This window comes from Pleurodeles waltl, chromosome 12 (genome assembly GCF_031143425.1).
Source record: "Pleurodeles waltl isolate 20211129_DDA chromosome 12, aPleWal1.hap1.20221129, whole genome shotgun sequence".
Taxonomy (NCBI): domain Eukaryota; kingdom Metazoa; phylum Chordata; class Amphibia; order Caudata; family Salamandridae; genus Pleurodeles; species Pleurodeles waltl.
In genome coordinates this window covers 507088257-507105924 of record NC_090451.1, presented here as the reverse complement: position 1 = coordinate 507105924, position 17668 = coordinate 507088257, and the positions used below count along the sequence as shown (strand labels likewise).

The 17668-nt window shown below is 44.5% G+C and overlaps 1 protein-coding gene across 2 annotated transcripts in view; it reads right to left on the bottom strand.

Moving 5' to 3' along the window:
* ELMO3 (engulfment and cell motility 3) overlaps nucleotides 1-17668 on the bottom strand; it is a 284505-nt gene that overhangs the window by 133944 nt on the left and 132893 nt on the right. For both annotated transcript variants that reach the window (XM_069217282.1, XM_069217281.1), the window contains exon 11: nucleotides 9179-9301. In XM_069217282.1, the coding sequence (XP_069073383.1) occupies nucleotides 9179-9301 (123 nt within the window). The remainder of the gene's footprint in view (nucleotides 1-9178; nucleotides 9302-17668) is intronic.

Below are 17668 nucleotides of genomic sequence, written 5' to 3'. Positions count from 1 at the left end.
ATCTCTGGTGTCTGTAGCCCCAAGGGAAGCCCTCCCCACAGGAAGCTCTCCTCGCAGTTGTATAAGGAAGTGTCACTGCAGGCAAGTCAGTAAACTGCACTGACTTTCCATATGAGTGTACACTTACATTATGAGGCTTTCCCCAGGTCAATACCCAGATCTTACAGACTCCCCTCTGTACCAGGCTACCTGTGCACAGTTGCCGGCCTGCACACAACAGGAATCTCCCAAGCGCAGCCTTCACACATGTGCACAAACGTGTAACCAGCCGGTTGCCTCTTTCATTTGCTGTGTTTTAGCGGCCTTAATTTAAAAGGCGGATCCTGGCGGTACAGACCAGTAATCCATTTACCACAGGTTTACTGTGGGTGAGTCTCAGGTTATGAGGCTCTCCCACAGTAAAAAGTTCACATACCAGGTGATCAAAAAGCAAACCATACAGGCAGATTTGATGGGTAGAATCCATTTCCTTACAGCAGGTAAATAATTTTCTCCACAGGTTCAGTAAAAGGAGCTGTTAGGATTCCTAGCCCTAGGCCCAGGACATGATTGGCCACTTCCTCCAGCCCACCAGGTTTATCTTATGTTCTGGGAGGGGAGGCAGGAAATGTGTTTGTGCAGGCTGACAAGTGCAAGAGGAAAACAGCATGTCTGTGCTTTAGAGACCACGATCCTGTGCATCACACACACAGGGTTACATGGAATCCAGCATTAACCAGTCCATTCACCACAGTAAAACCCTTCTCACAAGCCCTATACACTCATACACACATGCAAAATTTGTGAGAGGCAACCTTTCTATATGATGAAGGTAAGTTAACCCATTCATGGGAGGCTGAACAGAACTCTGCAGTGGGGAATCGTTAGACAGTTCCCTCACAAGGATGTCAAAAGACCCTAACCCCTAAGTATTACTTTTATTCTTGCATAGCATAAAGAAAACACAAGCCACTCAGAAAGAAGGGCGAACTTTGGGTGCCCTTGCCACATCAGAGCCCTGCTCTGATGTCTCAATTAAGTAAAGTGGGAGTTGCTCACATAAGCTTGCAGGAAAGTCAAGCTCACTAGGGGTAAAAATGGCACAAGACTCCTCAACCCAAGCAGAGGACATTTGTCCCAAAAAGTTTCCTCTAGCATCAGATAGCATAACTATTTTATCAATAAAAGTAGTGGCACACTCAGTTAGTGGATTGAAAATCCATGAAACTTTTTGTGAGTAGTTTTAGTATACATAATTGTTATGAAAGTTAAGAAAAAATCCCAATCTTGTACACATAAAAGAATCATTTATTTAGTCTTGGTTAGTGGGCACTGAAATACTGCCCAGGAGTGGGCACTGGTGTCTGAGATTCTGCCCGAGAGTGGGCACTGAGGTGCTACCCAGAAGTGATCATGAAGATATTGCCAGGGAGTGGGCAGTGAAGCCCTGTGGAAGGAGTAGAGATTGCTCGGGAGTGGGCACAGAGCCAGGAGCGAGACCACCAGGGAGGGGGCACAGAGTTCCGGGGAACAGAGGTGTGGGAAGATCTGAGCTGTGGAGAGACACCGGGAGAGGAACTGAGAAGGAGCCAGCGAGAGGCTCGCTATGAGCTGGAAAGAGGCCAGCGAGCAGCAGATAGTCTGTATGGACTTATCAGGGTCCTTTTTCATCCACTTTTGGTGTATATATTGAGACCATACATTAGTAATGGGTAACTGCACGTTTTGCCGACTGAATGGTGGCAGTCGTGGGATCAAGTCCAGAATATTCATGGATTATTGAACTAGTCAAGTATCACTACATCGGAAGATACTGAAAGGACTAGAGAATATTCATTGTTCAAGCATTTGATACTCAACAATTGGGCCTATGGCTTTGCAACTTACACCGGGTGGTTCTATGATTGTTCATTTATATACAAATTAGATCCGTGTTGAGTCTTGACAAAGTCCCTAGGGGGACAAAACACGTGACGGCTGGATTCTTCAATCGATCAAGATTGTCAATTAAATTTGAACTTTGTCTATATGGTCAAGAATTATGTTTTTTTGATGTATGTATGACTAACCTAGACTGAGTAAACGATTATTTTCTGTGTACAAGATTGGGATTTTTCTTAACTATCATAATAATGTATACTGAAACTATTCAAAAAAAGTGTAATGGATTTTCAATCTACTCTGAGTGCTCAGATACTTTTATTGATAAAATAGTTTTGGCAGGGTGTTATCTCGAATATATTCACATCTTGGCAACAGGTGTGTCGTGGTGTTTTAGCACAAGTGGAGGTGAGACTATTCAAACAAAGAGGGATGTACAACGATCGTACCACTGTTGCCTGTTTTTTATAACACATCAGATAGCATAATTACCTTTTCAGAAAACGCACTGATTCCATATGGCAATCATACTCCTTACAGATTTAAAAGTGTGCACACAAACTGAATTTGTAAAAGAAAACTTAAAATATAGAGAGGAAACTAACTTTAAGTGGTCACTAAAATGAAGTCAAGGTTTAAACACAACTTTTGAGTTTTGGTCATTCTTCCCTAAGTTGGTGTGTAGTCTGAGAAGGTACTCGCGCTTTGCATCGCGTTATGCGCCTCTATACTGCGATATTATTTTAAAAGCTACCTTTATAACTATTTGTGTTCTTTTTTAGTTGTTTATTGCCCTGATTTTATAGGACTTATTGTAACCCCCTTACCTGCACTCTAATCGGTTCTCCCACCGCTGTTTGGCGGGTCCGGTCTCTGGGGTATTGATTTTGGGCGCCATCTTGGAGTGGTGGTCACTTTGGGCGCCATCTTGGAGTGGTGGTCACTTTGGGCGCCATCTTGGAGTGGTGATCACTCTGGGTGGGGTTGCTGACGAGCGGTCTAGCGCTCCGGCTGAGTGGAGGGACGCCTATTTAAAGCTCCCCCCAACGCGCAGCGGATACGCGCAGCGGGCGTGCCTTCGCTGTTCCAGAGTCGTGCCAGAGTCGTGCCAGAGTCGTGCCAGAGTCGTGCCCGTCTGCGCCCGTCCGCGCTAAGGAAGCGCGGCTCGTGGCAGAACTCTGGACCTGGTAATCATGACTGTTCGTTTGAGAACCTATAGTAGGTCCGATTTACTGGCCCTTCGGGGTCAATGTACACGTTGCGAATGTTCGCCTGTAGGCCCGTTGTGTGGCCCATATCACTGTAGGTGCGGTGTATGGTCATTGGAACCCCCCTCCCTTATACGCTCCTTAGGGCCTGCTGTAAAGAGGATAGGACAACGGGACTTGAGTATCTGGAGCTTAAACGTCAGATCTGTGGTAAAGCACTATCAGGAGATTTACGACCTTCTTGCTGATGGTTCGCCGGATGTGCTTTTTCTGACGGAAACGTGGCTCCAGGACTCTGGCTCCTCGATAACTAACTTAGCTTTTCCCCCAGAATATGCTATTTTTACTTTAAATCGTACGACTAGAGGTGGAGGTATTGCGATGGTCACCAAACGGTGTTATCCCTGTCAGTGGAAAGCCGCTGAACTTTTGGGGTGTGAGGGTGCCCTATTTAAAATAGCGTTTAGTCATCAGTTTACCTTCTCTGGGTTATTAATTTACCGGCCTCCGGGCTGTGATTCTGTGTTTAGGGCTACTCTTCCTGAGTATATTAGCATAGAGGCACAAGGATGCGCAAATTTTAATGTTGTGGGAGATCTTAATCTCCATTTGGACTGTCCTTCCTTACCTACTATTAGGAGCTTTTTGGCGGATCTTGAGGCTTTACAGCTCTCGCAGATGATTACCTTCCCCACACATAAAGGTGGTCATATTCTTGACCCGTTCTTCACAAATTTAGAAGGTCTCAGAGTTCTTGGTTCCTCTCAGTTGGTCTGGACAGACCACATGCTGGTGAAAATGGCATGCTCTCTGTCTGACTCTCCTTTTGTATCTCAGGATAGATTTGTTCTTAAACGACACTGGAACAAATTAAGTCTGGAGGATTTTTATCATCAGCTCGAGAAGGCTCCTTTAGGTCCGCTCACTGAGGTCGATTGTGGATACGACTCCTTCTGTGAGTGGATTTCTGGTGCCCTCGATTCTCTGATTCCTATGTGTTGGTCTAAGTGTCACCGGAAGGAGCCGAGCCCTTGGTATGACACTTCCTTGGCATCTCTTAAGAGGGTCTGTAGACAGGCCGAAAGATTATGGAGGAAGTCATATGACTCTGATCTGAAAATATGTTATCTTGCTAAAATCAAGATTTATCACAGGGCAGTGTGTCAAACTCGTGCCTCCTTTTATGCTCAACAGTTTCAGAATTCTACCAATCCATCGAAACTTATTTTTAAAGTATTAAAGGACCTGATGGCGAAGAGAGTAATTGCAGGGGAAATATGCTCGGATTCACATTGTGAGGGTTTGGCCTCTTTCTTTCATGAAAAAGTGCAAGCCATCTATCGCACTTTCCCAACGGGTTCCCTGATGCTAGAGCAGGTTGGTCGCACCTTAGGTGAGGGGGAATGTCTTTCCATCTTACCCCCCTTATCTCTGGAGATGTTTGACTATCTCAGCGCCAAAATTAAGTCTGGCTCTCCGGCTGACCCGTTGAAACCCGCCCAACTTAAGACTCTGGCACCGGTTTGCCGCTCCCCGGTACTGTCCTTGATCAACCTGTCTCTTTCTTCTGGAGTGGTTCCCGTTAGATGGAAGCAGGCAGTAGTTACGCCAATTCTGAAGAAGGCGACCCTTGACCCCCTTAAACCTGAAAGCTACCGCCCTATCTCCCTTCTTCCTTGGGCCACGAAAATAGCAGAGGCCCATGTGAATGCCACTCTTACAGACCACCTTGGTAGGTTTAACATTCTTGATCCTACCCAGAACGGGTTCCGTGCGGGTCATAGTACGGAGACGGCCCTCCTCTCGATGGTCGAGCATCTGCGCTCCGTGATGGATTCCGGTCGGACGGCGGCACTGTTGTTATTAGATCTTAGTGCCGCCTTCGACACGGTCTCGCACGGAATTCTGATTCGGCGTCTTGAGGAGGTGGGCGTTTCTGGCTCCGCCTTGCACTGGTTTCGTTCCTTCCTTATGGATAGGTCATTCCAGGTGGCGATCCCGCCCGGTAAGTCGTCACTCTACCCGTTAGACCAGGGAGTCCCACAGGGGTCTTCACTGAGTCCCACCCTTTTCAATCTGTATGTGAGACCGTTGGCTGCGGTCGTCAAGCGGTGGGGCCTAACCATGGTATCCTACGCAGATGATACGCAGCTGGCGGTCACACTGAGTGGGGACTCAGACCTGGAGGCTCCCAGGTTTTGTGATGGTCTGCGGGAAGTGGCTAACTGGATGAAATCCAACTGTCTCCAGTTAAACACCAAAAAGACGGAGATTATGGTGGTTGGTAAACAGGTGGTTTTGTGGGATGATAAATGGTGGCCTTCGGAGTTGGGTGTGACTCCCCTCCCAGCGGCAGAGATAAAAAACTTGGGGGTATGGTTTGATTCTTCTCGGAGTTTCATCTGTCATACCAAGAAGGTGGCGGCTTCTTGCTATGGCATCATCAGAGGACTTCGACCTATCCTCAAATTCTTTGATGCACCTACAAGACAGCTGGTGGTTCAAGCATCAGTGCTGTCTAGGTTGGACTATGCCAACTCCCTACTGGCGGGGATAAACCAGTCAGAATTTCGGCGGCTCCAGCGGGTTCAAAACGCTGCGGCCCGACTGGTGACTGTTCTCCCCAGGCGATGTTCGGTGTCCAATACTCTGCGCTCTCTCCACTGGCTCCCTGTGCAGCAGAGGATTAGATTTAAGGTTCTCTGTTTTGCATTTAAAATCTTAAAGGGTACTTCCCCGCAAATCATGGAGAAATTGCTGATTCCTTATGTTCCCTCTCGCACTCTTAGATCGTTAGGCCAGAACTTAGCAGTGGTTCCGCGCTTTAAGCTGAGCAGAATTGGGGGCCGCTCTTTTCGAGTCCTGGCAGCGAGTTGGTGGAGTTCTCTTCCTCCACAAATCCGGGCCATTGATGAGCTCCTTCAGTTTAGGCGGGCTATTAAGACCTTTTTATTTGTCTAAGCTTATCTGTTGTGTTTTGTCTTCTTTTGCCCGCTTTTAGTGCTGTGTTGTGTTTACCTTCTCAAAGCGCTGGGACGCCCCTTTGCTGGGGCAGCTGTGCGCGGTACAAATAAAAATAACATAACATAACATAGTCACAGAGAGAGGAATGTTGATTTAATGGTCGCCAACTGAAACCAGTACACTGCTGCACATCATACCATAATGCATTTGGCATTAAAATAGTACACTGATACATATCGATTCGTACCAGAACAATTTTAACTACTCCTCTAGCATAGATCATCCTTCAAAAGAAAGACTGATTTCATATGCCAATCATTCTTCCTAAGCTTGCAAAAGAGCACAAGCAAAATTAATTTATAAATATTGACGTTACAAAATATACACATGAAACCATTTTCTAGTTTCTCCTCAAATTAATGTCAAAGTGTAAACATAAATTCACCCTTTTTCCTGTGTGTTGTATTGTTAGCGAGAGAAAATGTAGTGATCTAATTTGGTTTTCTTGATTTTTCCCAATCTGTCTGATTTTCACTTGTAAATGATTTTGCTTGCATGTTTTCATTCCTTCCGGACAACTCTGATTTGTATATAATGTTCACAGATGTATGAGTAGTGTATCCATGCAAGTTAGGCAAAAAAGACATTTGGTATTAACAGTGCTGACAAATACATAGCTTACCATTAAAAGATCATCCTCAACATGTACCGCTGACAAACTCTAAATAAAAAACCACAAGGATACCTACCAATACACGCTGATGTATTCTCCAAATATGGGATTGCAGTAGTAAACACCTAAGTTTACAAACAAACATTGGCAAAATAAACATCTTGCCACTCTCCTTATAGAGGCAAAACGTACTGGCTTTGATAATACTGGTTTCTTTCTTGCTCTGAGTCAGAGTCTGATGATAGGAAGCAAGTCCTGTCCTGGTGCCCACCACCTACACACCACCAGCTCAAATTAAACAGTATTCTTCTTTAATCCCCTCGGCAACGTCCACTAATCTAATTATTCTCACAGCCTGTCTCCTTCTCTCTAACCTCTATCGTGCACTTCCTCTCCCTTACTCATGTTAAGCTCACTGTGTTTTACTGATCATTTCATTATACTTTATCTACCTCTTCTTTCATCTCACTTCTGCTCTCTTCTTCCCTCTCTTTGCCTTTTACTTCCTTCGCCTCTCCTATCTCCTTCTCCTGCTATTATTTCTTTCTCACCCATCTACAAGTCCCTTTTCGGAACCCTCCCTGCTTGCTCCAGCCTTTCACCCGCTGCACGGCTACCTGTGCAGGAGCCTGATTGTGTGGCTATCAGGCAGCGGTGCAATCAGGTTGATGATGTGGTAAGTTGGCATTACCGGGCCCTTGCAGAGAACCTTGTACCTGCAGTCCATGTGTCTAAGCAGGCGTAGTTCTCTTTGGAGGAATCCATTCAGTAACTTGGCTTGGACAGATAATTGCTCCCCGCTGAGAAAAAGCAGTGACCAGCAGCTCACAAATTCGATTCGGTAAACTGAGTAACATTACATGAAACAGAAATAACAGCTGTTGTGCAGAACACCAGAAACAGCAGAAGTGCGGCCAAAAGCACTATATTAAAAAAAAAAATTGAGTTGAAACAGCATGTGATTATCTGGTCGCACTCATAACTGACAGGTTGACTGCTAATACTCCTAGTGGTCCTTATGCTATCTGTAAAAACCAAAGCACTGCTAGTGCAACATAAATAATATTTTGCGTTACAAAAATCAAATGCATTTTGCCTTTCGCAATGTCTGTTTATATCTGTAAGTGTAGTGAAGTTCTCAGCTGTCTTTCTGGTGACATCTTACTTGAGTAGGTGACAGCTCTTCATTGGACTGGCGCATCCTAAGAAGGTGCAATGAGTCCCAAAGCTGTGCCTGTGGACGGGACCTGCCTTCATACCCTGTCTAGGGTCCCACTATTTCTTCTCATGAGATTTGCTACAGCAGATATTTTTTCTTAGTTCGTTGTCACTGAGCTCAGGAACATGGCAGCTTTCAGGAGTAACAGGCCTGTTTCAACAATGCGCAGGGGGTGAATTGTCTCACAGCCATAGACCTCCTCTCACCGCCACAAGTAAGGACTCCCTCAAGATGTGTATACAATATCAGATGCATTTATTTTAACTCATCACAGCAAAAAGACATTCTCGGCAGTACAGAGGCAAGTTAAAATTAATTTAGAGAAAGAAAATGGGAGGTGGGGTTGTGTTCAAGGGCAGGCCATTTAGGACAACGTCATGACTTGTTTATCGGGCACAGACAGAATTACATTATACTTGGCTTCGGAATATTGCACGCTTACACAAGCTTAAGTATATGTTAATTTCTGATGACACTGCTTGTGCATCTGCATTGCAAGAAAACTGTTTTAAAGCCTTTAAATATCAGTAGCGCATGGTGCGTGAGTGACTCAGCTGGAGAAACAAATGTTTAGTCTTTAATATGAAAACATCCCTTGCATGTGATCTGATTTCTAGCATATGATAACCTAATCCCTAGCATGGGGTGAGCTTATCCTGGTACACACTGTGAGCTTAGTTTATGTGATACTCCTTTGTGACAAATGTAACAGGGATCCATGGTGAAAGGAAAGTTAAAGTGTGTAAAGACCGGCCTCCTCCCGTTTACCCAGGGAAACTTTGATTTGCTTACACACTGATTCTGGTCTCTATAAAGCAATGCAGCACAAGCAGCTTTACTTTAGCATTCTTGCAGCACATTTCTTCTTTCAGGACAGTGACCAACAACATGGGACATTCACTCGGCCCTTGAATGGATTTTGTTTAGGCAGATTTAATTATAACTGCAAGAATAAAAACATATCAGAAGGTGCAATGTTGTGCACAGCATGCTAGAAGGTGTGGCCAATAAAACAGATATGTCCCGAAATAAATTCATATTTACTAGACTATGATTCCCCAAGCTATAAGCAGATGCGTACCTATGTAGCAGATCTATATGGAATTTATGCTACAGTAGGATGAGAATTTAATTCCCTAAGATCTGTAAATGCTCAAACACCAACAAGATTTGGTTATGAGGCATGGCTCTACCTATACACTACCTTTACGTATGCAATTCTTCCCGACTAGAGTCACACCTGGCAAGACACACCTGGCTGTATGGGTCCATTGAAGTCTTCATCCGGGTCTCCATGACGTTCAAACTCAGTGACTGAAGAACATACAGGTGATGGGCCATCTCATCTCCGAGGGATGCAGAGCTGTGGATAATGTTCTGAAAAAGAATTAGATCACTGTCAGAATGTTTTTATCCTTGTACTGCTGCATCTTCAAAACAGGTCACAAGAACCTTGTAAAATGGGTATTGTAAGAGGGGGTCTGACACGTCCATCATTTTCAGGTTAATCACCAACTAGATCTGGCCCTCGTGGACCGTCAAGGAACATTTCTGAGAATAAAGTCTCAGGACTGTGCAGTCAGCAGTAACATTCTGCCTCTTTTGGTGTATTTCTGAGTCGCTCCTTGATCTTTCCATACTGGACATAATGTTTATGTGTGACAATATTCTGGGACCTCACATTAAGGAATGAGTTTCTTGCCTATAACCCTATCCCAACACACAGTCTGTTCCCCTAAATCTGTTTAAACCTTCTATCGAACCTTCAATCCTTTCAAATATGTATTGCTGCTGATGGATCTCCTTTTATGTTGTTGCTTCCAGTAGAACAACAGACTCTTCTAGGGAAGGTTGAAACATAAAGCATACCCAGGTCTGGGTCTTGGGCAGTCACCAATTACTGAATAGCAACATGCATGGGTACTGTTGATTAGCATCCGTATCCTACAGTTTTAATATGTTTGCAATCCAAATGCATAAGCAAGTTCCTCTATTTCCCAAAGATATTTAAGTCAAGCATTCAAGAGACATATTATAAATTGAAATAAAGCATGACACAGTAAATAAGTCAAACGTCGAATCAGCACAATAACATTAAAGAAGAATAGGACTTATTTTACTGGTAAAAATCAAAAGGGCCCCATATACTATAGGTGTTGAAAACCAGAAGGTGATAGCGCCTTCTAGGTCCAGGATACAGCCCAAACATTTGTACAGATTTTGAGCACAAGGTACTTGATTTACTATAACATTGCTCTTATTTCTGATGTTTTCCTACAGGGCTACGCAAGGTCAGTGGTGGGCATTGGACTTTAGTTTCTCTATAATGCTTCAGTTACAAAGTGTTAATCAAAGGAACAAAGGTGTCACACAAAAATGATGTCATAGTAATCTTGCTATAATGCAACTGCCATTCTGTTTAAATGATCTCTGGCTTCAAGTCTGGACAACAGGACCGGCACTGATTTCCAAGGTTTAAAAAATTGCAAGAATGCTAGTTGCAGATGTGGCAACTGTGCCCAGAAATGTCTGAGATTTTGGCCCCAAAAAGAAAGAGGTACACCTAGAGGATGCTATATTGGGTGATTATTCACTCAAATGGCCACTTCATTCCAGGGGGGATGGTAAGATCAGTTACTGGTCCAACAATAATTCTGATATGTTTACACTCACCAAGAGTTTTCAACTGCTAAAAGCAGCTGAAAACGCCAGGCGAAAGTCAAGGTCAAAATGAAGAATTACCAGGAGAACAGGAGCCAGGAATACTGAATGCCCACAAATTCCTCACTTCTTAGTGGACTCTCAAGGTCCAGCTTGTAATGGGTCCCATTATTGTTACGGGTCCTTATACAGCATGATTAAATCCCTGCACAAATACTTTCTGTGTGTGCACAGAATGCAGACTGCCTACACAAGGCTCTAGCCCTTTGGACATAACACTCTTCAGGCAGCAGCTGCCTTTGCTCTCTGTTAGAAATTGCCTTGAGGTTTCCTACATTGCTACATGGGATGTGGAATACAATTCTTATCAGGTCTGTCCACTGCCATCTGTCTGTACCTCATTGCTGGAGAAGAAAGACTTAAAAGGAACCCAACATACTAAACCACTCCTCTGGTTTGCTGATCATTAGAAAGTTAATGACACATCCATCATGACAGGCCAATGATATCCTGCCAGTTCTCCATAACCTGTACTACAAATTTAGTAGTTTATAAAACTTCAGTCCTCTTTATGAGATGCTCTAGGCTAGCAGAGTTAGTGTGTGCCAGGAACAGAACCCAGTTGATGTGCCCACAGACCAAGTTTGAAGACTCTGCTGAAAGCAATGACATGCAAGGCCCATCAGCGTGCCTGGAGCACTGCGCAGGCATGAGCTTCCCCTGCACAGTGAAATCAGTACCCAGCTGATTTCTGTACAACCAGGAAAGCATGGGAATCAACCTGAATCAGGTATCGTATCAGAGAAGTGGCTGCTTTAAGTCATCTAGCCTGCAGTAACCTAGATTGCACTTGAGACATTGCTCTTTCAGGTGTGGCACCGTGACCTTGGTGTGGCAAACGTGTGACCTGAGAGAAAATCTATCTCAGTTCTCCACCAAGACTACGGTAAGAAAAGACTAAGGGCCTGATTCAGAGTTTGGCAGACGGGTCAAATTAAATGGCACCATAGATATTTTGTACCTGTTGTTTAATTAGAGTATGCAAGGGAATATACAGCATCCCTGAAAGGCATATTCAAACGTTTAGAGACCCACCAAAAGCTGAGCACTTCAGAAAGATTGAGATAGGACATTCCCTGATATCAAGTTCTAGGGGCCTTGATGATTTCCCCCCATCACCTGTCAGTAGTTGGATATGGTTGCAACCTGAAATACAATCATCTTTCAAAACTCTTATCATTCTTTAGGACGTACTTGGCCCTTCACGTTATCCCAATGAAGATTTGCAAGCTCCACGAGGCATGCAATCCTTTCTCACGCCATCTGTTCTTCTAAAACTCACCTGAGAGCCCTCATCCCTCATCTTTCGACAGCCATTCATGTTTCTTGTTGCCAAACATCATCAATTATTGGCTCAGATTATCGAGTTGGGAAGTATTAGGATAATGTGCTGAATTACCATTCTCATATTTACCACAGACCCTACTTGTAGTCTCTTTAATATGCCAGTAGTTTCATCCCTACAGGCAGAATATCTTCAAATGTCTCTACATTATTTTAAAACTCTAGGTCCTTTAATACTATTTCTTTGTTATTTCGTGTTCTAATTGCCTCTGGATACAATCTCTGTCAGTGCAAGATTTTCTGAATCTCAATGCATACGTCTTGCCAGAGTCACTGGTCCTGCTCCTGGGACAATCTTAGAAAGGTTTATTCTGAGGTCACCCTGACAATTGTTAGTGCTATGTAAACATCTGCTAAATTTCCTAACCAGCAGGTTCCAACCAGCCCTCAGCTACATCTTTTCATCCTGCACCAGTTTTGACGAAGCCCCAGACCAGATCGTGGGATTCCTTTTCAAAAGGCACCTTGAGCCATACAACATAGTGCACTTGAACACTGCACATAATTCTTTTCCCCTTTAAGGTCACAACTTTCAATTAGATTCCTGTTATTCCATTTAAATGGATAAATAAAAATAGAGATTGAACACACAAGCCATTTTAATATCTCAATTTATCTCTGTTTAAAAAAAAAAATCACTTTGCACTCATCAGTATTGTTTCATTCAATGCTGATAAGACTAGTTTGTGGGCACCATAACTGACTTTTGAAAGCATATTTGTCGGTACAATAACAGAGTGACAGTGCACGATTACTGGAACAGTGTCTCATCCAGGTGTGCACCAGACTGTTCCCTGCTCATTACGGCACACACTGGCTGTCTTGGTCATACCACAGGGGTTCTGTCTGAACACACATTAGCACACTCTTTGCATGACAACTTACAGATGTGACTCGGGCACTAAAATTTCCTTAATGGCTCTGCAAACCACACATCACGGCCCCTGGCTTTAGCAATTTCAAAGACCCCAACCAGTAATGACGATCAAGGACCCCACTAAGTAATGTAGAACAACTTCCCAAATTAATGATGTGGGTCGACATAACAATCAGTCACCCCCCTCACACATGGTTAAACACTGCTACTAAACATCTGAATGAAAATTGTTCTTCCTTCTTGATTTCATATTTAGACTTAGGTTTATATATGTAGATTTCAAAGGGATGTCTTCCCAGTTGACCTGTCATGCCAAGCTTTCTAGTTAGTGATCTCTCTAAGGATGACAGTCATCAGAGGTAAGAGCAAAATCGACAGCACTTATGCATGTATAATGTGGAAGGATGACTTTAGGATCATGTACCAGGCAGGATCTAAAACATTATAGTGTCTACTGGGAGTGGCACTTCTTGTAACCAGGAGGATAAATACTACATAGCTTTCAAGCTAGTACGTCAGATGTAGGACCAAAACGAGGTACATTGTGTAAAGAGTCCAAGCTAACCCCAGAGGAATTACAGAGGTGCAAATGACACCCCAAATGCTCTATTTTGTCGTAGTGTGGGTGAGCAGTTAGACATACGAGAAGGTAGTGCTAAGCATGTTTTGCGCACACAAAGGCAGTAAGAGAGACACACACTCAAAAAAGAAATCCAACATCAATGAATAAAAATAACACATTTATATAAAGTTTGATACCAAGATCATCGGAATAAGGTGAATACTTTTCAAATTATGAATTTTGACAGTTTTCAAAAGTTGACAGCACAATTTTTAGTGCTCTAATAATATCCTATGGGGAGAAAACACATACTGCATATGGGTACTTAGCAGTGACTTACAGGACCTATCTTCTGGAAGTAAGATAAGTATGGGGCAAGACCCAAGGCAGTACCAACATGTTACTTCTGGGGGCACTGGGGCGTCTGGGTGTGGAGGTGCTTTTTTGTGTCGGGTGCTCCAATGTTATGCTATGGGAAAAGAAACATGTACCGCATCTGGGCACTTAGCAACGACATACAGGACTGTTCTTCTGGAGCTAAGGTAAGTATGGGGCAAAGTCCAGAGCAGCACCAACAGATCACTTCAAGAGGATCAGAGGCATCCAGGTGCAGAGGTGGTTTTCAGCCTTGGGTGCCCTAATGTTATCCTATGTGAAATAAACAGACACTGCATATTGGTACTTAGCAATGACTTACAGGACTGTTCTTCTGGACTTGAGGTGAGTATGGGGCACGGTCCTAGGCCAGACCAACAGTTCACCTCAGGGGGGCCCTGGGGATATGGATTCAGAGGTGTGTTACGTCGTTGGGAGTCCCATTCACTTCAAAGGAGATCGGTCCGGTCACAAAGAGGCTGCAAGTACGGACTGGGTGGCCAGTCCGGGGTAGCCCATAGGGGAGCTCGACCCTTGAGATCCTTGGGCATGTAGGGACACTGTTGGCCCACATCTCCTCTGGCTGTGGGGCTCACGTGTGGTGGTGTCTTGGCATGGGGTTCCAGTGCAGGAGATAATTGCTGTTGGAGGGGGCCTGCAGAAAGATGCTGCAGGCGGCGCCGGGGAGTCCACGTTTGGCAAACCCAAGGTGGGTTGTGGGGAGCCTAGGGACCATGCTGACACCGTTGGCCCACTTTAACTTGGGCTAGGGGGCACAAGTGCAGTGGTGCTGTCCTATGTTGGGTTTTGGCAGTCCAGAGTCCTTGTGAGTCTTCTTTGGTGCCTGCAAGGTGCAGAGAAGCAGCTCTGCTACTCCACAGGAGATCCTGGTTACTTCTCAAAGTGCTGGCATCAAGGGGGATCAAGTGGCAAGGTGTCTGATTTAGGGGAAGGAACACTGGCATTGGGGCCTGGGTTGGCAGGAACCCAGTGCACATTAGTCAGGTTTGTATCAAAAACCAGGCAAAAAGTGGGGGGCTTCTGCAACCAGAACCCAGTTTCCTACACCAGTGTCCTTAGTGAATGAAGTTAGAGAGTAGCCTCATGGGGTTTCACTCTTACATCCACAGTAAGGGTGGTGCATGGCATCCACCTATTCCAGGCCATGGCTGATCAACCCACCAGCAGTTGAGTGGAGAAGAGCACTGCAGTGGTAAGTTAAAGATGTGTATTAAGTGTGTGATTCTTGGACTCTGGGTTAAATTTCAGATCTCTTTGGAAGCAACTCCAGCCCCATTGCTGAAGGTGCATCCCCCGTACCCTGAACAGACAGTAGTCCATCCTCTACACAAGAGGTCAGAAGGCCTTTGGCAATCATGTAAGTAGATGCTGGATGGAGATGAGTGTCATCAAGCACGAGCCAAAGGGTCAGGACAAAGCTCCAGGTTCAGTAGGGACTCCTGATCCAGTCTCACTAAGCATCAGCAAACCTGCCTGAAAATTATAGCTATAACCCTCTCCTACCAGATGCACTATGCGATGATCACTAGCCTGTAGAATGTTTTACGGCTACCTGACTAAGCAGGAGCGTAGCCACTGGCCTACCAGAACCATTTGAGATAAAGACCTGATTTGTCAATGACCTAACTTGTTAAGTGAATCATTAAATCCTACAAAGTTCCATCTTATATTGATAAAGGCAGACATCATACAACACTTATCATGCCTGTATGTTAAATTATTTACATCTATGCATTTTCTATCTATATATAATCGAATAATATACACTATCCTAGTGGTTCCCAACCTGTGGTCCGAGGACCCCTGGGGGTCCGCGAAGCCTTCTCAGGGGGTCTGCAACTGCTTAGAACATTAAAAAAATATTAGCAAATATTGACAAATTAGGTCCCCAGCTTCCAGTTATGACCCAGGCGGGGGTCCCCAGATTCCAATGATGATTTAGTGGGGGTCCCTGGGTTCCATTAATGTTAAAGTGGGGGTCCACAGAAATCAAAAGTTTGGGAACCATTGCACTATCCAATTCAAATGCAATAAGGTTACAGTTTGGATCAGCTCAGAGAAATTCCATGACTTACTTTTCAAATTCCAAATTTCTTAAACTCATGTTTCTTCATTATTGATTGCCTTTTCTGAAATCCTGCATGTCTTTTCCAAAATGAGTGTCATCCTTTGGTTGTTTCTTTTTCTTCTTCCTTGTATTCCCATCATTAGTTAACTAATTCACCTTCACCAACTTATTTGGCACTTAACCACTTTGGTGCGGGCGTCAGCCACTGGCCGACGCCCGCACTACCTCCCTGGTGCAGGTCATGACCAGTGGCCGACACCAGGGAGAGGGTTAAAAATCCTCCTGTGCACCGGAGGATGTTTTATTTATTTTTTCCCCCGTGGGAGGTGCGAAACAACTTCTCCGTCTCCCCCTCGCCCCCCTCCTGCCCCTCTGTGACGTCAGCGCCCCGCAAGGCGCGCTGACATCACATTTTCCCCACCAGAGCAGCGAGAGAAGCAGGTAAGCGCTCTCTCCCTACTCCAGTGGGGAAAAAAAGGCCAAAACGGCCTCCCCAGATGCCAGGGAGGCATCCATGGAAAGGGGAGAGTCTCCCCTTTCCATCGATGCCTTCCTGGCACAGTTTCCTGGCCATGGATTGCAGCTGCGATCCATGGCCAGGAAACGCCCCTAGGCACCAGGGATCTTCTTTGGGGGGGTCGGCCCCTGTGTAAATGGCCCCCCCGCGGGGGCATGAATTGATCAAACAATATGTTGGGGATGTTTTGGGGGGGCGATCGCGCCCCCCAGATTTAAAAAAAAAAAATTTTTTTTAAGAAAAATTAAAAAAAAAAAAAAAAAAAAAATGGGGTCGGCCCTCCGACCACGGGCCGACCCCTGGGGCAATAATTAGTTGTCGTTTTCCCTGGGGGTGTGATCGGGCTCCCCCAGGGAATATTTAAAAACAAAAAATGGAAAATGTTGGGGGTCAGTCCTTAGGCTGACCCCCTATGGGGCCTTTTGTTTTTTATACAAGTGTGCTTTGCCAAGGGAAAGCACACATGTATGAAAAAAAAAAAAGTGATGTAGAGAGTCAGTCTCTTTCTCTCTCTCTCGCTATATATATCTATATATATATATATGACAAATCTATATAGATGTGTGTATGTATGTATATATATATATAAGTCCACACTTCCTCCAAATATTTAGAGAATACTCGGACACCAGTGCGTGATCCAAATGCCTTTACTAAGCGAATGCCTAACACAACGCGCTTCGCGTTGTGTGAAGGCATTCGCTTAGTAAAGACATTTGGATCACGCATTGGTGTCTGCGTATTCTCCAAATATTTGAAGGAAGTGTGGACCTATAAATGTGGTTGCTGGCACCACACTCGGACCGCCCCGCAATTGAGCCTTGGGATTCCGGCAGTCTTGGGTGGTGTTATATATATATATGTTTTTTTTTTTCATGTGTTGTTTTCTGGGAGCCACAATTGGCCCCGCAGGGAAACCACACATATATAAAAGATATATATATATATTTATCTGTCTTTTGTCTAGTGGCAGATTTGATGGCATAAAGTAGCGCAGATGGTTTATTGTCCTGCTGCAAAGGATATAAATTTATATGTATTTAGCTGACTGTTGCACTGGGTGCCACCAGCGCTAAAGGCTGTGATGATGGGTATGTGGTAAGGTGAAGTAATACTATCTTTTTTGTTTTTTCCAGTGTCTTCAGAGAATCTGCCGAATTGGAGAAGAAGCGAAGGTAAGGTGACAACATTTCCTATTGGACACATACCCAGGAGCAATTTTGTGACTATCTGCCTTCTACGTAGGCTAGTACTCTAGA